Genomic DNA, 23196 nt, shown 5'->3' with positions numbered 1-23196 from the left:
ATTTTTAGAAATTTTAACCTTTGACTTGAAGAAAGAGAAAAAAAAACACATGAAAGGTTAAGAAATATATTTTTAAAAAAATGAAATCTCCAGTGGCACAATCCTTACCGTCTCCTCTGTCAACGCTCTGACAATACTTCTTAGTTTTCTCCTAAAGGTGGTGGAGCATACAGACATGTGAATTCATCTGTCACAATGCAGAGTTGTCTTGTTTTGTGCATTCCTCTCTTTAGCTAATTGCACAGGTTTTCTGGAGGATTTAGGTCTGGGGGTTGAAACACCTGTGGAAGACTGATGATTTTGCTTCTAGTGAACTGTATATATTGTACTAAATTATGTACTAATTAATGTAAACGTTGAAAGATGTCGCAAACCCTCTAATTGCAAGCCATTATGAACTCACCTGGGGACAAGCGGTGCACTTAAAACAACGCGATAGGTCAGAACGTCACTTTTCTGCTGCATTCTCCAAGCTTGTTGCATAAAACACAGAAGCTTTTTTTTTTATGAAGTACTTAGCTCATTCTAGCTTTAAGGATTTTGCTCAGCTAATTGTTTTTGCAGACGTTTGTCAAAGCTCCAAGCAGACCGTGCCAGAAATGAGTGTTTCCCTGTGTTTAATTGTTGAAGCGTGTGTAAAAGACTCCGCTACGTACTGCAGAGCTGAGTGCCTTTGATGGTTGTCAGATCTTTTACTGAAGGAGTTATTTCCTTGAGGACAGTCCATTGGGCAATTATAATTCCTCTAAATATTTAGCTGTCTAAATTAAAGATGCCAGGCCAAGAACTGAGACTCAGGAACTACACGAGGTTTATAACATGCTGATGTTATCATCTGTAGGACTATAATCTATGCATAACTTCTCGAGGTCATGATTGCCTATGTAGAAAATAATTCATAGAACAACTTTTAAATTTTATTGTGTTTAATTTTGAGACTTGCATATTTTATCACATTTCAAAAAGCTCCATATCATCAACGTGTATGAACAACTTCAGCACATGATGCTGAATGATTCACATGATACGTCCGCTGATATTATTGGAAATAATAGTGTGTTACCTGCCATGTTTGAATGTAGGTATGATGGATGAATTGGTGCCCAATCTATTGCCTGTTGTTGAATTAAAAACATTGGCCTGAGGTAGGTGAGGCCTGTTTTTTTTTTTTGATATTCAAATTTCTTCGATGATCTGAAACATTTAGGTGTGGGGGGAAAAAAAGCAAAAACGAAAGGAATCTGTAAGGCTGGAAATACTTCTTCATAAAGATGTATGCTTTTAGCATATCCATTGTGGCTGTATCTTTGGAAACATCCATTGCAGATTTTTGTGTGTATTCCTATTGCTTGTGTTGGTTATAATCATGCAGATTTCAGAAGATTGGCTGAGATGTTTACTTTGAGCCTCCAGGAACAGAACCAAAAAGTGAACATTTCAGCCTGTTAACAATCCTAACAAAGAGGCTTGAGTCTGCTATTTCAATACATATAAATACAGAGTATGTCGCTTGACTGGAATCCATTGGAACTGCTTTTACCGATTTCAGAGCAGCGTAGCCCCTCAGGGGTAAAGCTGCCTGCAGCAACCTTACGCTGCCTTTTATGTCCAGTACATGTCCAAATGCTCTGTTTTTTCTGAAACTGCTTGGTTCAGATCACCTGCCGCATCTGTTTTTAGTATGTCCACATGTTGGACGCACTAATGTTGGATTTAAAAGCATGTTTTGACTCATAGGCTCTGGCATTCTGTGTGCCTTACTTTGAGATCAGAATTTTTTTAAGATAGTCCTGTGTCCTTAGTCCATCAACCCAATGAGATTATGGCAAACAAAATTATTTAAAATGTTGGCCAGTAATGTTTGTTTGTGTTCTTTGATTTTTTTTTATTTTTATTTGTGGGCCTGATTTATTTGTTTATGTTTTTTCATGAATGTTTCATGATTGAAGATAACTTTTCTTAAAAGGTTCTCATTTTTAGTTGAAAATGCTTTTGTTTTTTTCATTTTAAAACTTCCACATAATATAAAAGAAGCCAGTATATTTATCAAAGATCAATTTTGAATTGCTAATAACAAAAATAGTAATAGTTTAAATTAATGCACGTCAACATGGTCAGACAAATAACGCTTTCGTTCCAGGGCATTGATCGGATCTGTGAATTGGAAGATTTTTGGGGAATAAAACGCCTGTACATTGAGAAATGCTGCTGCAAAAGTGCATCATTGTTGAAAAAAATTGATGTTGTTCCAGAAACACTCCAAAACATGTTGCTTTACATTGAATTAGTTGAATGAGTTTTAATTTGAAAGTATAAATAACCCCTAAATTATTTATAGCTCTGGCAGATTTAGACCTAAAGATATCTATTTGCTTTTTACCAACATGTTTCTTCTGACTAAAAGTAATATTAATGATTTTGGAGTGGCCTAGGTGGAGTACCAGTTTGAATCTTATATATATCTTATAGACTGTGGAGGGAGCTAAAGATTAGGGTGATGGCAAGGAGGCCTCACAACCTTAAAGACTTTGAGTACCAGAGATAAATCATCTAAATACAAGTGGAACCAATGCTGTTGATAATTTTTTCTATTATATTATGCATTAAAACGCTGCTTGTCCACCATATGCTTTGGTCATTTGGATGGAGAATGGAAATTCATTGTTTATCTACATTTGGCATTGCTTACGTAGCTTGCTGTTTATACTTTCCAAACCTGATGGGTATTTTTTGCGGTTTAATCCCTATTGTCCTATTTGCTTTGCGAATCAGATGCTGAAAGTGGTGCCGACAGCAGTGGCATGTGATGCAGAGTATTTTGAGCTATAAACTAGCACACTTCGTTACTTCACACCCCAGGTCACAGTTTCACTTTTACTTGGTTATTGTAATTTGGTAAAGCCTCGTTCTTCTCATTGTTCCGTGATGTGATCACCATTCAGCAGTTGCAACACTCACACAACAGAGCTGCACCTGACCGCAGGGCCATTCATTTATCCCCACTGGTTTCCCATTGATGCCTTGCCTTATGACTGAGGCCCAAAGGAATCTCCACCCAGGGGACCTTTCAACAACAAACGCAGCCAGCTACAACAGCAAGCTGCTTCTCTGAATGAACAACAATGATTTTCCAGCAGTGTGTGTGTGAGAGACTGTACTGTATGTGTGTGTGAGTTTAGTCAAACCCCACTGGCTAGTAGCAGCAGAGTGACCAAAGCCCTTTAATGACAGTTAGGGGCTGGAAGAAGACATTTTTAGATATGTCTTCAAGGACTGAGATGTCCACGTGTAAAATGCCTTGGGCTGCGTTCACGCCACTTCAACTTTTCCATATTCATTCAACTACAACCTAGATAATGATTGAAATTTTATGGGTTACACAAAGAAAACGTAGTTTATAATTATGAGTGAAGGGAAGAAATACATTGTTTTTGTAAGATTTTACAACTAAACCGCCTTCCTTTGTCTGTACCTGTAGGTTTTCTGCGCTGTAGCTCTACCAGCTTTGCATATTTAAACTGAAATTACGGCCATTCTTTGAAAAACTGCTTAAGTTCAAGTCTAAGTGGGTGGAAAACCACTGTGGATGTTGGTTTTCAAGTCTTTCCACATATTCACAATTGGATTTAGGTTCGATTTGATCTAAGCCAGTCCATCGTAGCTGTGGATGTTTAAGATTGCTGTGAGGTGAATCTCGACTCCACTATCACCGTGTTTTGCAGACTCTAACTACCGGCTCTCTTCCTGGTTTGCCCTGTATTTTATTTGTGTGCATTTCATTCATTTACAGTTTGAAATGAACATGTTACATGTTGAGATGAACAAAGGTTTTGAATGGAAAGCAGTAGTTAAATGGAAAAAAAAAAATCTTATATAGTCTATCCCATCTCACAAAAGTCAATTCACTATACATTAAGCAACAATCAGTCAGCTATCCGTATAGATACATTTTTAAACACAAAACAGGCAATGTTTAGAAAATAATAATAAAGAAAAAAAGATATGTGTTTAATGATACATAAACATATATTATTAAACATAATGATGAGACCTTGATAGAATATATTTTTCTTAAAAGTAAAAATGTATCTACTCTTTGATTTCTTTAGACCGATTGTCCCACAGATTTGTTCCATCAACAGAAACACAATGTTTCATTTGTTTAGTTGAGCAAGCTACTTTGCCACCTTGAAGTAGCTTGTGCTGCACTCTTCCCTTTATCAGATGACGGATTGAACTGTGTCTCAGTAAGATGTCAAAGCTCGGGATATTGTTTTATAACCTGACTGCTTTATACAGCTTCACATCGTCCTCCCTGGCCTGTCCGCTGTGTTTCTGGGTCTTAACACCTGTATTCCACATTGGAGTTATGCTATGGAGTTATGATGTGCAGCATTTGTTCTGTGCCACACATAGCATTCAGTTAAAAAGTTCATTGATGTCTGACGAGACCATTTTGTACATGATTGCTGTCTCGCATAACTTGTAAAATAAATTCAACTTCTTTTGGTTTTCGCCTTGCCACTCTTCCATACAAGTCGGATTTGCAAAGTCCATGACTAAGAGTTGGCCTGTTGACAGACTCGTCCAACTGAGCTGTGGCTCTCTGCAGCTCTTGTAGCATTCCCACGTGGCTCTTTGCTGCTTCTCTGAAGAATGCTCTCCCTGTCCAACTCAGTTAGTCGGTGAATTGAACAGCACTCTGTGAGATGCTAAAAGCTTTAAATACTGCTTTATGACTTAACCTTCCTTAAACATGCACTTACACTGTAAGAATTGCCTTCACAGAATAACTGTTTTTATAAGAAGATGAAACACCTGAATTTTTCTGACTATAAGTCGCTGTGGAGTACAAAAAATTAGACAAAAAATGCGACATCAAGAAGAAAAACACATGTGAGAATCACAGGAATATAAGTTATACTTAATTTGGAATTGTTTAGCACAAGAGGAACTTTGTGTTAATGATATGATGTGGTGACACGTTGTGTTCACTGCTTTTCTACAAATTCGCTGAAACTATCAACCTCGATTTGGACGTCTGCTGGCAGATTTTGATGCACTGATATCCGTGTTTTACATCAGGTGATCAGAAACAACTGTGCTCTGCTGGCAAAGTGCGCTGCAGGGCAGAGCAGAGACGCATGTAGTAAATCCAGGGTGATAGAGAGGCAGTTGCATTGCATGAAGCGGTAACACCGTCTGCAAAGTCATTAATGCTCATCTTCTTGGTAACTACCAAGGTGTGGAAACGTAGCTGCTCTGTTCACAAACCTCAACAGGTGTCTAGCAGTTTCAAAAGGAAGCACCATCAGATAGACACAGCTGTCTAGATTCGCTAGAGTAGGGAAATCTGACAAGTTAGCACAGATCACCAGAACATCGGAAACATGTACTTACAGTATCCATCTGTACAGTCAATCCTCCACCTCTGGCCTGCTGTTCAGCCCGCGATTAGCTTTCCTCACCACTGCAGACAATAATGTTTAATCTTTGGTATAAAGAAAAAAAAAACATACAAGTCGCAGGACCTGAAACTATAAAAAAAAGTGAGATGTTGCAACTGGTTTTTAGTTAGGCGTGTCACAGTAAAGGGTGCTGAGTGCAAAGTCATGCTACACTTTTCAGGTTTTTAATTAGAAATAAAATGTTGAAAACTTTCATTTACTTTCCTCCTTTCACCGCAGAAATGTGAAATCCCCACGAGATACATTAAAGTTTGTTGTAGTAATGTGGCAAAGTGTGACAACATTCAAAGGGCTTCAATACTTTTGCAGTCACACTTAAGATTAAGCCATGCAAGTCTAAGTACACACGGCCGGTACAGTGAAACTGCGAATGGCTCATTAAATCACTTATGATTTGATGTTGCAGTGCAGTCATCCAGGATTTACAACTTGTCAACTAGTGAAAGGAGATGGTACAGGATTTATCCAGCGTATTTTAATGGTCTGCAGTAAAAATCATTGTAAAATCTAGCCGCGTCAAGAAGACTTTTTTTCCTAGATGCTGTCCACAGAGGTTGGCTGTTATGCAACATCCTTCACACCGTCTAAGCTTTCAAAAGAAGTCCATTTTCTATTGATAATGGCAGAGCCAAGTTAAAGGCACTCGCTTGTCTGTCCCTTAGAACGAGATTGCGCAAGTGCCACAACGGTGTCCCATTTAAAGAGGGACGCCACTGGGCTTTCTATTAATGGCACTAAAGCTTGCTCTGCTCTGGAAGGAAAAATGTGACAAGATCTGCACCACAATCAATGTTGAAAGGATGAAAAAACTAGCTAGAAAAGAGTGTTTTTGAGAATTGTATACAATTCTAAGCAAGCTGAGGGATAAGGTATTTAATTTACTGTCTGATCAACTAGACCACATTTAATCCATTTCTCACAATGACGTTTTACTTTATTGCCAGTACTTCAGCCAGTACTTCAGGCTGTTTTAGTTACAGCCTGAAGTACTTCTCCTTCAGTTATTTAACGAGATCATTTTCAGACTCCATTTAACAGACTGCTGTTCTAGGTAAATGATTTTTGAAGCAGGACAGATGCAACATGTTGAACCTGGGGTCAATTCTCATGTCTTTTCTGGTTTTGCATTTATCATTTTCAGTGATTTTCATAGTCAAAGCAGTTTTTTAGTCTACAAAACGTCTCTGCGGCGTTATTTGTACCACCAACTTTAGTGCACAGTGTGCCGTCTGGCATTGATCCGAGAGCATTTATCTGTGTGAACGAACGATGAGTTGAGGTGTGTGTGTGTGTGTCTAGATCTCACACACGCTCGCTCAGCAGCATTCTGGCACATGCTCTCTGACAACTCCTGCCCTGCCAGATGCCTGTCAAACTTGAGATGTCTACTCCGCTGTTTGAGTGCGCAGAAAAAAACGCCCCTGCCCTGAGCGCTCTCAGTCAGCGCTCAGGGCAAGAAGTTAGGTCCTGGACAAAGTTGAGATTGAGGGACAGTCGAATACACCTTGTATGTGTTAAAAATATTCCACTTAGATGCAATAATCAAAGATCTGCCCTTTAAAAAGCATCCTCTTATTACTCCCTTTTAGAGCAGATTCCAAGCGCTTTCCTGATGTCTGCAATACGTGGTTTTATTTGTGTTGTTTGCCTTTTGCTTCTAGTTTCCATGTGTGGAAAATTTTAGGACAACAGTGAAGTGTTTTTGGAGGTTAGCAAAGCATCTCCAGCAGAGCAACTGCATTAGCCCCACTGTACGTCTAATAACGGATGGCTTATTTCCTTATTTATCTAAATGTTGTATAATAACCCTCTCAGGAGTTACTTTATCTGTATGATCTCTAATACTAGAGTATAAAACTGTACACAAACACACACAGACAGACACAGATTCCTGTCCACGTCTCCAGATAATACATCTCAAATCTCAGAATTATGTCACCGTGGGGTGAACTCAGATTTTGTTTATGAAAGCGGGGGCAATAAATCCTCGGTATGTTACCAGCATCAGGGTAAAGTTTTTATCCATGTCAGTGGAAAAATGGGTCAGAAACTCTGATCCTTTTTTTCCACTAGAGGTAGATTTACGAGAGACGGATCATCTTGTTGGTTCCCATCACCCTAACATTGCACTATATTTGTCGTTGCTCAAATAGTAGGAAAAATAGGGGGAGAGTTAAAGCTGGGAAGGGGAGGGGTGTTGCAGTGATGAATGTCTACAACAGATATTGACCTCTCATACTCCCACCCCGATTTTCTAAGTCTTACTTGACTATTTATAGAAGGCAAAACTGCGCTATGGAAAAACATGACAAAGCTGCATTCCATAAATAAATCTGGGAATGGTGGAAAAGAGCGCATGGGTTTGTCTCTGAAGGCCTGAATGGAGGTTCTCAGGCTTTCCTTCAGCATATGATGGATGGATTGATGTATTACTCTTGAACAAAATATGTTTGCAATGAGGATGTATTCCATAAAATTGACTTTTTTTTTAGTTTTACCTCATGTTATAATGTTAATTTCTCATCAAAATCATACCTGGAGTGTTACTTTGATTCTTTCATGCATGTTTCAGAAATCCTTGAATTTCCCAAGGCAGCGAATTCAGGGATGCCTCAACGCTCTCTTTGACAAACCGTTGTCTATTTACACAAAGCTCCTCCCCGGAGCTGCAGTTTCCAAGCTGACCTTTCGCCTCACAGAGCATTCCTCCCCCACGCCTAAGCTCCTTCAGACTAGCAGCAGCAGGAATTAGCAAACGCATAGTTTAACTGGAAGTCTGTTCAGCTCATCATGCAAACAATTTCCCAGTTCAATGTTCCTAAGAATGATTGTTAATGGCATGATGGAGGAGTGTTGCTGTGATGACTTGCCAAAGGCAGACTGTCGGAAAGAGCAGGAGCTTTTTAAAGAGACAGAGGTCCAATTTCAAGGCGTCAAATTGCCATGTCAAATTTCTTTTGAGTCATTTTTAATATAACCAGTTTTTTTTTTAATAACCTGTATATAAGGTAATGTAGTTACTTGATTTTGCTATAAAATGGCTTTATGTGCCTGAAAAATAAATAATACCTCCCCTTTAAAGATGTCTTCCAAATCTCGTGCTGGCAGCTAAACTTTCCCAGAGGAGGAAGTTTACGGATTGGAGCATCCTGTTGACAACCAGTGGGATTACTTTTTATTCTTTCTGGCATGTTTGGGTCAACCATTTGGTTAAATACCTAAATGTTTTCACTGCAGCAAGCTCTTCCTCTGGCCCTGATAAACTGGTTGTGCCTCAGCACCATTGCTGAGCTGGGCCAGCTGATTAAATGCATCATCAGCGCACCACTTCCTGCCATAGAGAACATCTACAGGAAGCGGTGTCTAAAAAGGGCTGGGAAAATCATCAAAGACCCCAGTCACCCAGCACACAGACTCTTCACCTTACTGCCCTCTGGGCGCTACAGGAGCATACGGACTGGGACCACCAGGTGCTGTAACGGTTTCTTCCCCACAGCTGTTACACACCTGAACTCCAACAACGATGGCTGTATTCTCATATACAAAACAACACATGGACTGATATACCACTTATTTACCTGCACTTTTAGCTATTTTTCATTATTGTATGTACTGTATAGATAATCTACTCCTGCTTGTAGTCTGATCTTCCTGCAGTTTATTTTAATATCAGCGTTTTCAGAGTTTAGGCAGGGTTGTGTCGAGCTGATATCTTTTCTACCAACCCAGAAACACCATTTCAGACTCGGCACTCAAACACAGTCAATGATGACGTCACTGGGTGGTGGAAATAAACGGGCGTCCAACTCCCATTTTCCAACACTGCTGGTGCTTTGGTGGACAAGTCCCAAACTTGGTTCTAGAGCCAGTTCGTCAGTATTTCAGAAAGAAAGTAGTTTGGGTTTTCACAACCAGAGAAACATTTTGGTGCATTTTTACTAGCACTAAAAATGACTTTTCCAGCTACTGTTTGGTCGTCCCTCTGTTGTGTTCAGAGTTGTTGCATAAGGTCACAGCTCATGGAGACAGTGTCTGTTCCCAGCAGTCAGAGGAAGGCAACACTCTTGATAGGTCAGCAGTCAGTCACAGATAGAACATATTAATTTTCTCATATTTTTTGGTTTATTTTTTTACAATCTTCCTGCAGGGAGATTTTTATTGTAAATCACTGAGTCCTAGAGATTTGTATTTTACAAAAATAGATTTATTTGCATAATAATAACGTTGACATTTCAGCTACAAAAATTAAATTGGATCCTGTCACTTATAGAGTCAGCATTGCTCCTATTCGTAATTTCACTAAGCAGTTCAGTGACCATTTGCATTAGCTGATTAAATGCAAACGCAAAGTTTCTGTGCATCACTTGTAGTTGTAAACACTAGAATAAAAAAGAAAATTCAAAAACAAGATGGATTTGTTAGGTTTAGCAGACAGCAGCTGACTTTCTCAGAACCAACTGGACAAGACGACCCGGTTGACTTAGGAAAATATCTACACATCTACATCTTTTCAACCAGGTCTTCTTTTGTAAAACATACGTACATATTTTTTATTAGTTTTTTTCTTCTTTAAAAGAATCCTTTTCATTTTGCACCAAATGCATTTGAAAGGTTTGTACATTGAGAGTTGAAACTGAAACTGCAGTCACATTCCTTGTTAGTATGCAGGACGCTGGCCAATGAAGCTGCTTCTGATACTGACTGTGTTTCTAAATCTCTTCTTCTGACTCAGCATGAAGAGCTTGGCTCTGAGATTACTCAGCGTTTACCACATCTCATTTACATTTGTAAAACTATTACATAACAATATCACTGACAGGACGCAGCATACGGTCTGGCTTGCATTGAAACACAGCATTGCAAAACAATTTAACGCTCTAAAAGTTAGAACTGATCATTATTTAATCACAAGTTGTTTTTTTCTTTTTTAAATCATTCACTTTAAAGAGCTTTTGTGACCCATATGAACGTGCATCTAAATTAACAGCAGCGAAGGATGTGCACACGAGTAGTTTGACCTCTCCAACGTTGCCTCTGGCTAAACCTACAGGCAACCGGCTGTGCACTGCAAATAGCAGGACAGCAAGAGAAAAAGGTTTGATTCCTAAGAGAAAGTATCATTTTGAGGACAGATGACATTATAACAGAAAACAGTTGAGAAAGTTTTGAATGCTCAACAAATCCGCAAAACGTCCATTCATGTGACACACCTGCCTAACCTTTGCAGATCTAATATTCTAATATTAGATTTATTTTTTTTATTGTAAGTGGAAAAAAAATCTTAATTACCAGAATTAAAGGATGGAAAACAAATAATCTATATAATGTGATCTAATTTATTGAATATGACTGTGAAACTTGTAGATTTTCAGAGTTAAAACTTTTCACAGAGTAACAAAAGTATAGAAAGCTAATATTAGCTGGTTAGTCAGGCTGTCTGCTCAGGTGCAGCTTGCAGTCAGTTACTCAACAGACATGCAGCCAGTTACCTTAACAAGGGTGAGATTACTGGAACTCCCTCGGTTTCCTGTGTGCATTTTTGGTAATAGAAACATTTAAGATACAGCTGAATTTGTCTTGAATTTGTTTTTGTAGGCAGCTGAGCAATAGCACACAGCAACAGGTGTGGGAGGGGCAGGGCTGTGGTACCGTGCTCCACAGAGGCATCGATGACTTTAAAACAGAATGTTATTGGGGAAGAGCTTGATGGTTTTTGAAAATGTAGCTCCTTTTTAAGCTTGTTACGTCTTCATAACGGTAACCAGCCCAAGCCTTGTTGCATCCTGGTGTTGTTTCACTGGGGTCACATATGATACTCAGAGTAGAACTTCACATCAGTTTGAGGCTGTAAATATTATTTTTTTGACATTTCCTCGATACATAAATGTTAGCATTCTTTGGTTAGTGGTTATCTCCTTTGTGAGTCACATACACATACTACTGTGTATGTGTACTGTACAACTGTGACTTTGTCGATTGATTGATTGATTTGAATATTTTCTGTAAGTTGGACTGCAGACCTTTAGATTATTTTACGAGGTTTGATTTTCTAGTCAAGAGTTTAAAAGAAGTAACTCAACTCAGTCTTTAGAGAATTAAACCCCTTTCTGTTGTTGGGCCTGTACATCATACTGAAAAAAAAAAAACATTCTCTACATGTGACTAAAACACTGGTGATATAACTATTACTTACAGAGCTGCTCTACAAATAAGCCATTTATTGACCTAAATGTTGTATTTTATCTTGATTCCTTAATGTATGAAACTGAAAGCGGGCTGACCCTTGGCCCTGTTGTGCTCTGGACGACCCAGCATGCATTCAGCCTCAGCCCAGCTAGACAGCCCAGATGTCAGTGGTAGGTTATAGGACCCTAGACGACTGGTCTTCACATGGACACACTTCGCCTGAGGCCACTGGCAAGTTCCAAGCTCCAGACGCTCAGCCTCCACTGTGTATCTCCGGTCCTTCACAAAAACCCACTGCCTCTGCAGCAGCTGGGAAGCTAGGAGGAAAAAAAAACAGCATGTTTTTATATTTTAAGATTTTCATCATGGTAGGGAAGCTGCGTTTTACATTTTTCTTGTTGGCACCATGTTGTTTAGTCTTTGTAGAAAACTGGAAAGTATGTGCCCCTCGTGGTGAAAAATATAAAAGTAGTGCTACTGGGCTAAAATGTTTGAATGTTTTACTTGAGCTAGAGGGTACTTGAGGTTATTATTGGCAACTGCAGGTTTTTAACTACATTTTTAAAATTCAGTTTAGATCTGAGATATATTTTTAAAACATATGCAGTTAAATCTCAATAAAGGATGTGATAGAAATCTTGATTTATTTATCCATTTGAGAAGTACTTTAAGTTCTTTAAAAGTTAGACTTCTTCCAGTAATGAAAAGTGTCTCCATGCACTGTACAGTATATGCAAAGTAACTTGGTCTGGGCCCCTTTTACATGACTTATTTGATCAATGTATCATGAAGGAAATCAGCCTGTAGGAACGGAAACTCAGATTGCTTTAATCGTTTCTTTCAGCTCATCTGCATTGTTGGGTCTGGTGTCAGTCATCTTTCTCTTGACAATACTCTAAAGATTACACATGGGGTTCAAGTCAGGCTAGTCTGATGGTCAGTCTAGTATGGTTTTCTTTTTTGTAAGTTAATTTTCATGACCCGTAAAAATGCACAGAAATAAGAATTAGAAATAGTTGAAACCAGATTAAACCAGCTGAAAGAACATCCGAAAGAAACATAAAACCCCAATTTAAGTTTGCAAATGCACTCAGGGACAAAGACTCGAACTCTTGGAGAAATGTCCTGTGGTCTGAAGTGTTAACAACTCCTTTCCAACTGTGATGTATGGCGGTGACAGGATGCTGCAGGAGTGACCGGTGCACTCCACATGAGGAAAGGACATTATATGGAAATGTTAAAGCAACATTTAAAGACAAGAAATGTGTCTTCCAAATGGACAATGATAGTATGCATACTTCTTAATTTTTTACAAAAGTGGCTCGAGGACAATAAAGTCAATATTTTGATGTGGCTAACGCAGAATGACTTTGGATTTTCTCTCTGTGGACCCTGGCTTGCTTGCAGTCCAAATCCCCAACTATCAGGTTAAGTGGTCTGTAGGGTACGTGTGTACCCTACAGACCAAAGGAAGTTCCTCTGGACCAATGGAGAAAAACCTCCATTGGTCCAGGTAACCCTGAAAGGATAGGCGGGTATAGAGAATGAATGGGTGCATGTTCTTTCAATCAAAAATTATATGGCATTATTGAATCATGATAATAAAATCAAACACATTTAACATAATTTAACTGATTCTATTCAATAACTGGTGCTACTATTGTTAGTGCTGCTTAAATAATGCATGGCCATAATAATTTAGGCTATTTAACAATCCTATTTACAATATTTATGTCAAACAGTCATATAGTTGGCTTTCTGTTATATTGTCCTGTTAGATAAGACATAGGTAGGTCATCCACAGAACCTCAAATATTTGCTTTGTTGGTTTCCTTTCATTAAAATAGGTCAAGTAATTTTTAATTGTAATAATGTTTTTTGGAACTTTTATACGCTGAGATAAATTTTCCTTTGCACCATCACCACCACCAGCAGCAGCCTGAACCACTGATACTGCACAGGATAGATCTGTGTTTTGATGTTGTTTGCTCTAAATTACAACTCTACCATCTGAATGTTGCAGTTTAAATTGGCCGGCAAATGTTTTTCTAGTCTGTCATTGTTAAACTTTGATGAGTTTGTAGCCTCGGTTCACTGCTCTTAGATGACAGGAGGAGCGGTACCCGAGTGTGGCATTCTGCCACTTTCAGGCTCAGTGTGCTCATACGGGTCATTCTGCATATGTTGTGTGTAACATGCAGTTCAGTGAGTTAACAAGGTCTTTTTGTTTCCATATCCTCCTCACACTTGATATTTTCTCCTTTTTGAAATATTTTATGAGATGGTTGGGTGTAATCAATCAATCAATCAATCAAATTTTATTTGTATAGCACATTTCAGCAGCAAGGCATTCCAAAGTGCTTTACATCCTAACAAACACAAAAACACAAAGTCATGCAACATGGACTCAACAATCAAAACATTACATTAAGTCAAATGCCATCATGAAATTTGTAATTGATTACGTTGCAAATACGACTCTAAACAGGTGGGTTTTTAGTCGAGATTTTTAAGGAAGTCAGTGTTTCAGCTGTTTTACAGTTTTCTGGAAGTTTGTTCCAGATTTGTGGTGCATAGAAGCTGAATGCTGCTTCTCCTCGTTTGGTTCTGGTTCTGGGGATGAGGAGCAGACCAGAACCAGAAGACCTGAGACACACTTTCTCATTGAATTCAATGAGAAAGTGTGTCCAAACTTTTGGTCTGTACTGTATAAACTAACATTATTTTAAAGTCTATTCTTTGAGCTACAGGGAGCCAGAGTAGAGACTTTAAAACTGGTGTTATGTGCTCTATCTACCTGGTTTTAGTGAGAACGCGAGCAGCTGGATCAGCTGCAGCTGTTTGATTGATTTGTTGGACAAACTTGTGAAGACGCTGTTGCAGTAATCAATGCGACTAAAGATAAACGCATGGATGAGTTTCTCTAGATCTTGTGAGATGTGCATCCCAGAAGATCATCAGTTTCTGAAACAGTCAAACCAGCCCGTCTGGCAGCAACATCCGCGTCACATTGAAAGTCTATTAAATCCCCTCTGATAGCATTGACTTACTGCCATGTAATGTGCTATTTATTACGCGTACCTCATAAAGGGGCTAGTAGTAGTGAGCATATGTGCCCATAAATACAAATTCTGAATATACCGGATCTGCTGCAAGAACCAAGCCACACTGCCTTTCATGGAGGCTTGGTATGCTGCAAGCTATTCACTCCAACATATCCCTGGATAAATATGGAGTCCTGTGACTTCCAGCATGTAGACTAGTATTGGGAAAATATTCTGTGTATAATTTTTCCTTTGCCCTCTGTTCCATGGAGAAATTTCTTTCCCTTTACATCGCAGCTCGTGGGACAGACTCTAAAATAAACAGTTAAACTTTGCATAAACATGCTTTTTTGTGGTATTTTCACAGACTGTCTTTCTTTTCATTTTGATGCTGTCTGTGTTATTCTTATTTTAAAGTGATGACCTTTGGTGCTTCCAATTAAGCTCTTTAAAGTTGGTAGGGAAAGAAAGAGGAAAGAGACAGGTCAGCTGTGTGTGTGCAAGTGTGTGAGAACGTGTGTTGTCGCGATTGCTTGAAGAGCAAAGGTTTTCTTGGGTATTCCATGTTTTATCAGCTGGCTTATCTAAAGGTCAGAGGTCAACTCTTATGTTCCAGGTGAGGCTAAGGTTTTCAACTTTTGATAAAGCCGGATGAAAACGTCATGTTCTCCCACTGGTACTCAACAGGTTGCCAGGTTTTGTTGATGATGCCTGGATAGAAAGGATTTATTGATCATAGATAAAGTAAGAGATTCATAGAGAAATAGGTCTCTGAGTTTACACTTTAGCTTTGCAATGAGTATTTGTTGAGTATTTGTCTATTCTACATGACGTTCATTTTAGTTGTCTGTAAAAACCCATGTTATATATTCAAACAAGTCAAGCCACTTATTACATACACCGAGTAGATTAATTTAGATTATCCAAGTTTCTGGAATCTTCTTCTTGTCAACTCTGATCTAAATTTTGTCCAGAGATTTCCAATTAAATTCAAAATAACTGGGTCATTCTAACAACTTTTTTTTTCAGCAACCTGATAGGCAACAAACTCACATTTTAGCCGTTTTTTTATTTTATTGGCTTTTTCTGCTTCATTTCATCTTCCTTTCTTTATTTGTTCGTTACGCCAAAGTCATTTTAAGTTATTAAGCAAAACTTACTACATGGATTATCTGTTTTGATTTAATTTAGGGATGCACCGATATGAAAATGTGAGCCGATATAAATATTGCTGATATGGCCGATAACCTATATTTACCAATATTGTATATGTTACATATATTTCACTACCATTTCGACACAATGAAAGACATGACCACACAGTCAACTTCACTGTTACTTTTCCGGTTTAGTGAAACTTCCCACAATCCTGCATCACTATCACTGGCACACAACCAAATACCGAGTAACCAATCTCCTTCCCTATCCCTCCAGAAACAAATATCAACAAGATGGAAGTAAATATTTGTTATATTGGAAGTAAAAACTGGGCTGATGTTAACATTAGCCCAGTTTTATTTATTGGACTGATACTGACAGGTTAAAAAATGACCAATATCGGCCGATGCTGATATTAGTGCCGATAACATTTTTAAGAGTGGATTACTTCACTTGTTATGGAGATTTGGTGTAAGCTTTATGTCAGTAAGTTCGCTATACTTAACATCTTTTCCAAACCCTCTAGTGACTTTTCAAAAAAAGTCAAATCTAATGTGCTCACAACTTAAAGTGTATGCAAATAAACCACATCAACAGTCACAGTTGCAATTACTCCATTCGCTGGGCAATGAAACAACCAGTGAATCAAAATGCTCCACCAAGCAGCAAAAATGACTGAATAAACTGGTAGGGTTTTAAGAGAAATACAAGAGGACATAATAAAACAAAAATATTTCCCAACAGATGAATTCTTGTCTCTTGCAGGAGCAGGAAAAGCGTAGCAGACCTCTTTCAACTAGCTGGCCAGCAGTGTGCAGCAGCAGGTGGGGAAGGGGTATTTTGTTCCATTTTCATCTATTAGTATATATGACTTCTGTCCCTCGTTGAACACTGTGCAGAATGTAAAATGCAGATACGAAACAGCGCTACAGCCGCCGGAGCGCCAGGCTTAAAATTGCGCCAATTAACTGATTTAAAAAACGTTTTAAAATTTCCCGATCTCTTGGTGCAAACTCAGCAGAAAAGACACAAAGTCACTTGTGGGAAGCTCGTGTTTCTCTTTAATACTGACGAACGCTCTCTTTTATCAAGGGAACAGTTTGGCATATTTTTTGTTCAGAGAACTGAACTCAGACTCAACCTGGAACATATGAGGTTGTCCATTTTGTTTCAGCATAGCTTAGTACAGCTAAAGAAAAATAATTATCACAAAAAAATATAAAAATTTTTTTACATATAAATGGTCTGGAGATGTCAATTATGTAGTTATGGTTCTGGTTGGAAATTACAGTTCTTGCTGCACAACAAAAATTTTTTTATCTAGCAAATTATACTTCACCTGAAACATTTTTACGTTTAACGCTTTCAATTAATGTACATGTTTCCATCTGTCAGTAAACTGTTAACATGTCAACATATTTACCAGTATTCTCCTGATTCTTGGTATTTTTACTGCAATGTCAGGAGTGTAAAATGGATAAAATTACGCAACAATACTAGATCACATGAAATTGGCTTTGAGAATTAGTTTTTTCCTCCTTTTGCAGCAGTGATGTCCAAATTTTTACAAAAATGTTGTCCAAAAATGACAAATTTAAACTATCGGCTGGCCACAACATTTATTAAAGTAAAAACGCAAAAAAGTCGCTTTCTGTGATCTTCTGCTCAACAATAACATTTTTTAAATAAAATATGTATATCAATAAAGCTATGCCAGACTGGGGCCTTATTAAAATAAAAATAATTTCCAATTTTTCGGGGTCATCAATTGCTTTCTTTGTTGTTGGCCAGGTTTTTACCAATTTGATTTGTAGCCAGGAGGGCTGAACAAAATCCTTCCAAGGACAACAAATGGCCCCCGGGCCACACTTTGGACACCCCTGCTGCTTCTTTGTGGAGCTTTAAAATGTATAATTTTCAGCCTAAGCTTAGAACATTTTAATTGAGACGGAGGTTCTCGATCTAAACCCAGAAGAAACAAAAAGGTTTAAATGACAAATAGACATATCAATAACTAAATGTCATCAGGTCTATTGTTCATTCCAGACAATCATCTTTCTGCAGCATGATTTGTGAACTTTTTATGCATGTTTTGTGATTTACCTGACCTTTGAACTAAAACCTGCAGCATTACCCTCTCAAATGTAGTTTCTATGATAAACTACGCTAATATACGTTGCATGTAGTGTGCCTCACGCCTATAATCAAATGTTCTACAGCTTTTCTACAAAAAAGTCTAGAGTATATTTCTAAGTAAACAAAAAAAGATATATAAAGTAATCGTGTCAGAATATTTATGTTCAATCTCAAGTTTCTTATCTTCACGTTTAAATGTTAAGTTCATTTAAACTCAAAATCAAGACCGCTAAGCTGGACAGTGTTGTCTTGAGTATTAACTTTTATATTCAGTCATAATAAATTAGAATATTCATTTCAATGAGACTCATTTGTCAGGTTAAAAGTACTTTTAGTTTTCAGTTATTGAACATATATTTTGTTAAGCCCTTTGTTTGTGTTAAACTATATACAGGACAGAAACTGACATAATTAAAAATAAAAGCTGAACTATATAAATGGCCAAATAATTAACAGCATGATTTTAAAAAGGAGAAATTTATCTTGTTTTTAATATTTGATTGACATTTACATTTATTTTTTCTGTTCACTTCCAAAAATTATATATTAAGCGCGTATTACAAATTTGACTGTTTTACAAAAAATCCCTTTGCTCACAGATACATTTATGTTTTCAATTTAATTTATTCCCACAAATCTTTTTACATTTTTATTTTTTCTGCTTTTATTTTTAATTATGTCAGTTTTGGTCTTCCATATGAAACATGTTTAATATAAAAATATGACACTCCTGAACACTCGCTGTGGTTGATTAGCCAACTTAAACACCTGCACTCCTGATTATCTGTCAGAAAATGTGCGTAGTTTACCTTATTTTCTGTTAATTGAACCGAAATACTCCGAACTGCACAGCAAGGGTACATGTTGATAAAAGTTAAGCTAGCATAGCTAACCCTTGTCTCAATGCAAAGCAACAGCGCAGTGGGTCACGTGATGTCCAATCCACTACCGCGGACCGGTCAAGACTTACCAATTTTGCTGCCACATTCAACATTGTCTTGCCCTTGTGGGGTTTTTTCCCTGACTGGGAGCGAGAACGCAGCCAGTTGAATGTGACAGGTAGCCAATCAGAAAGCGGCGTGACGTAAGCACGGAGGGGAATCCCAAACAGCTGACATGGCGCAACCGAGAGTCCGGTGGACATCGGAGGTGATGTGTGGAAATGTTTATTACTATATGTAAAGGTCATTTTTATATATGTTTATTATATGTGGTTATGTTTATTCAGTTAAAAATGTTAACTACAAACAAACATAACTCGCCTCCAAATCATAGAGCAGCACATAGAGTGGCTGCTCCCGCCATCTTTTATCAAACGGCTTTTCTTTTTGTTTCGTCTTTTATCGCTTAAAATGAGTCCACAAACTATCACTGCTGCTTCTACATCGTCATCCGTGTTTGATTATTCTAAATTCACATATGGTATGTTGGGGGGTTTTACTGGATTTTCTTCTGGAATCGGGATGTTCGTGAGTGGAATCGGTTCGTGTGTGGTGTGCTGCTCCTGCCGTGTGGGCTGGACACACGAACCGACCGAACCTGTTGGACTTTTATCAGTTCTGTGGTCACAGAGGTTTGGGAAATCGGCCGACAATCCTTAAATCGTGCCGTGTGAACCAGACTTAAGACTCACAAGCTCCACTCCTCTCATCTCGTCTCGACCGCTGCCCTAACGCTGTCTGACTCTGGTCGCTATGGTAACTACAGTACATAACCCTTCAAAATAAGATACAGATGCGCCACAAAAACGGATATTTTACTTTCGTGAAAATTTTAAATCACGACTAATGGGAGCCTTGAGCTTGTTTCTCTGCAACGAGACGGTCCACCTGGGGGTGATGAGAGACAATGACACCCGAAGTGTTGCTTATGCACAGGGTGCCCGCCCGGTCTCTACTGGTGAAGCAGTTTGAAGGTTTTATTGCCCCCTGTCTCTTATCTGGGCCTTTTCCCTTCACAAAGAAATTTTCCAAAGACATCTGATCTGTTTCTTACTCATTTTGCTGCTTGTGGGCTCAATGTTATGTTGGCGTGCAAGACGGAACCGAGAGGATCCGGTTAAATGATTTTCAAAATAAAAAATCCTCCAGACTCAAATAATACATAAAACGGAAATATTTAATTATTTCTTGCGCGGCCCGGTACCAATTGGTCCCCGGACCGGTACCGGTCGCGGCCCGGGGTTTGGGGACCACTGCACTAGGTCAATGAGCGGACTTACCATTTACAAAGGAATTTTAAAAATCATTAACTAACTGTTAATGCTTTGAATGCAGCTGCTGCCGAGTTACTGTCCGGACATGGATGCAGGCACATGAAGAAAAAGAAAGGAGCAGGAAATATTGGTGGGGACTGTCCCCGTCAGGCCAAAGATGGTGGGGACATGTCCACACCAGTCCTTCAGGAAGTTACGCCTGTGCTTTAACCCATAGAGCTCTACGTGTGTTTTTCACGGACGAGCTCACCACTCTTAACGAGGACGATTTATAAGGAGGCTGTGCTTCCTCTCTTTGTAGTTACATTAATCAATGTCTTCAGGAATCCATCTGAAAATATGTCTTCCATCTATCCATCACTTCCTGCATTCTCCCATTCAGGCCCGGTGGGCTCCACTGGGACGCCTCGCTGTCGTGTTGTGGGGAAGCGGAGGGCTGCAGTGCGATAAAACTCTCAGTAATCAGCATTAGGGTCTCTCCATCCTGCGCCTTCCTGCACCACTGCGGTCAGAGCGCCCAGCCAGCTGAAGCAGCATCGACCTAGCTGTATTTCTCTACGCAGGCGTCCGTCTTTTGTTGCACAACCAGGTGCATGTGAACCGGCCATTCCTTGACAGTCTGCTCACACGGAGGATCCCCCCCTACCCCACACACACCACACTCCACCACTCCCTCGCCCGGTCTGTTCCTGGAGCTCAGTGAGAATATCACCGGGGTGGAATGGAAACTTCATTTTGCCGGGGCTAATATTAGCCCGGGCCTCTGGAAAATTCCTTTTAAATGATCGCAAGCTGAGAAAAAGCAAGGAATTTGTTTAGTGTTTTTGCCTGACAGCTATTCTCCGCGTACGCTGCTGTTTGTGTTTCAGATGGTAGCGGAACGCGGGAGGGTCCTGGGAACACAGATGTGATATGACGAGATGTCGGATCTGTCTCTTTCTGTGCCGGAAGTTTTTTTATATTTAAATATGTTTTATATTTTTGATACCTAACAGAACTGGCCATGCAACTTGATTGTCATAAGATTGTTTTTATTTGGTAATAAAAACCCATAAGTTATTCTTCGAGAGAAGTGGTTTGTGTCAACCAGTTTGTATCCCAGTAACCTGATGCTTGAACTACATCTGCTTTGTTTTATTACTATATAACCCTAACTTTACAACCTGTGTGTGTATATTTTGCTAGGAACATCCCACCTGGCCATAGTTCAGAGGGTGAACAATGAAGGCGAGGGAGACCCCTTCTATGAGGTTCTGGGAATTGTCACCTTGGAGGACGTTATTGAAGAAATAATCAAGTCAGAGATCCTGGATGAGACTGACTTATACAGTAGGTCTCCTTCTCTAAGCTCATAAATAGTTCAGTGTTTGAATGTAGAGATGTGTCAAATGAGATGGTGTTGTTTTACCAAAAGGTTTTTCATGTGGAACCATTTTGCTAGGTTCCACAGAAAAATGAGCCAAAAGTTTAACCTCCTGTGTGAAAAGCTGAGAAAGACTCGCGGCTGATTGCAGCGAAAGATTGTTCTACAAAGTATGGACACAAAGGAGCCGATTACAAATCCTCAGATTTTAATTTGAAAGAGATTTTTTTTTTTAAATTAATCATTTTCAGTCTTCTCTGTTTTATGTTGATTAATCATTTTCACTCCAAAGCGTTTGCCAAGGTAATCGCCAGCAGAAGTGTTTTGGGTTGAGGTCTTTCATGGAACATATTTACTTTCAATGTTTCTTTGAAAATAATCTTACCGTAGTCTATGGATTTAAAAAACTAAACAAAAAAAAAGAACTATTGCAGCAAAAGATTGTTCTACAAATCTGCCGAAATATCAACCCTTTTCTAATGCACCACACCAAATCCTAACACATATGGCTTTCTGTAACGTCAGGAATGTGGTAAGAATGTAGTAAGAATGTGGTAACGATGTCGCCCGCTAAAGGTCTCCTTTTCTGAAAACGTGGCCACAGCTACTGTTCCAGAAAAGCCAAAGTGCTTTGGGTAACTCCAGTTTAGGCACCCTGTGACCTGGGACAACCAGCTCACTGTCCGTGCCTCAAAGTGATGTTTTCCTTGATGGAGGAACGGCTTCAGGTTGTGTTTTCATCTTTTCTCCTCAGCCGACAACAAGACGAAGAAGAAAATCACCCATCGGGACAGGAAGCAGGACTTCTCGGCCTTCAAGCCCACTGACAATGAAATGAAGGTTAAAATATCACCTCAGCTTCTGCTGGCTGCCCTGCGTTTCCTAGCTACAGGCAAGTAGGGCTGCGTTGCTGCTTGACTTCCCCTAGTGTGCCTTCAGCTCCTAAATGTGGGGAAGGTTTGTGTGTGTGCGTGTGGGAGTGTGCGGGCTTTGAGTTTTGGCTGTAAGGGAAGGAGGACTGCGTATGTGTGTAGAATGAGTATCTGGGTGTACATTAGTGGGTGTGAGGGAATGAGCTGTGTAAAGACTCACAACAAGCGTGTTGGTATGCATGTGTGGGTGAAGAGGTGGTAGGCTCCTTGAGCGTGCTGCACGGGATGTCCACAGGCTGTGTGGAGAGATCCTGGAAAAAGAAAAGAAAAAAACGCAGGCGTTTATTTGCTTGCATGTCATGCACCGAAGGTTACACGTTGCAGTCTTTGCTCGCAGCTTTAAAAACACCACCCTGTTTGCTTACACTTCCTCCTCAATGACATCACGTCCAGCGTTTTTGGCCTATGATCGCGGTTCTCACACAAGTCGACATACTTGGGTGCTTGCTGGTGTAAAATGTGAGGCATTTCAGCAGCTTTCCCCGGGGAAGCGGAGCAGGCGGCAGCAGAACGGTGGAGTTGTAGTACGACGGCAGCGGCTGACGGTGCCTCGTTGCATTTGGATTTGCTTGCGAACTTTGACCTCGCGGCTAAGCGTTGATTAAGTTTCTCTAAAGGCTATTAGGGAGTTTAGTTCCTCACGCCCGCAGCCAGCTGACACACATCACCGCCGCTGAGTTGAAGGAGCTGATTG

General features: G+C 39.4%; 1 protein-coding gene and 1 long non-coding RNA gene across 3 annotated transcripts in view; one reads left to right on the top strand and one right to left on the bottom strand.

Moving 5' to 3' along the window:
• cnnm2b (cyclin and CBS domain divalent metal cation transport mediator 2b) overlaps window positions 1-23196 on the top strand; it is a 57491-nt gene that overhangs the window by 20852 nt on the left and 13443 nt on the right. For both annotated transcript variants that reach the window (XM_032561881.1, XM_032561880.1), the window contains exons 2-3: window positions 21393-21536; window positions 22325-22462. In XM_032561881.1, coding sequence (XP_032417772.1) covers window positions 21393-21536; window positions 22325-22462 — 282 coding nt within the window. The remainder of the gene's footprint in view (window positions 1-21392; window positions 21537-22324; window positions 22463-23196) is intronic.
• On the bottom strand, window positions 5783-18898 carry LOC116719386 (uncharacterized). The gene is made up of 3 exons (XR_004339173.1): window positions 18886-18898; window positions 10238-10242; window positions 5783-5842 (listed from the first exon to the last, which is right to left on the bottom strand). It is a non-coding gene; the product is annotated as an uncharacterized LOC116719386 (long non-coding RNA).

Source organism: Xiphophorus hellerii, chromosome 5 (genome assembly GCF_003331165.1).
Source record: "Xiphophorus hellerii strain 12219 chromosome 5, Xiphophorus_hellerii-4.1, whole genome shotgun sequence".
Classification (NCBI taxonomy): domain Eukaryota; kingdom Metazoa; phylum Chordata; class Actinopteri; order Cyprinodontiformes; family Poeciliidae; genus Xiphophorus; species Xiphophorus hellerii.
The sequence above is the reverse complement of the archived record's forward strand: the minus strand, read 5'-3'. Positions and strand labels throughout refer to the sequence as shown.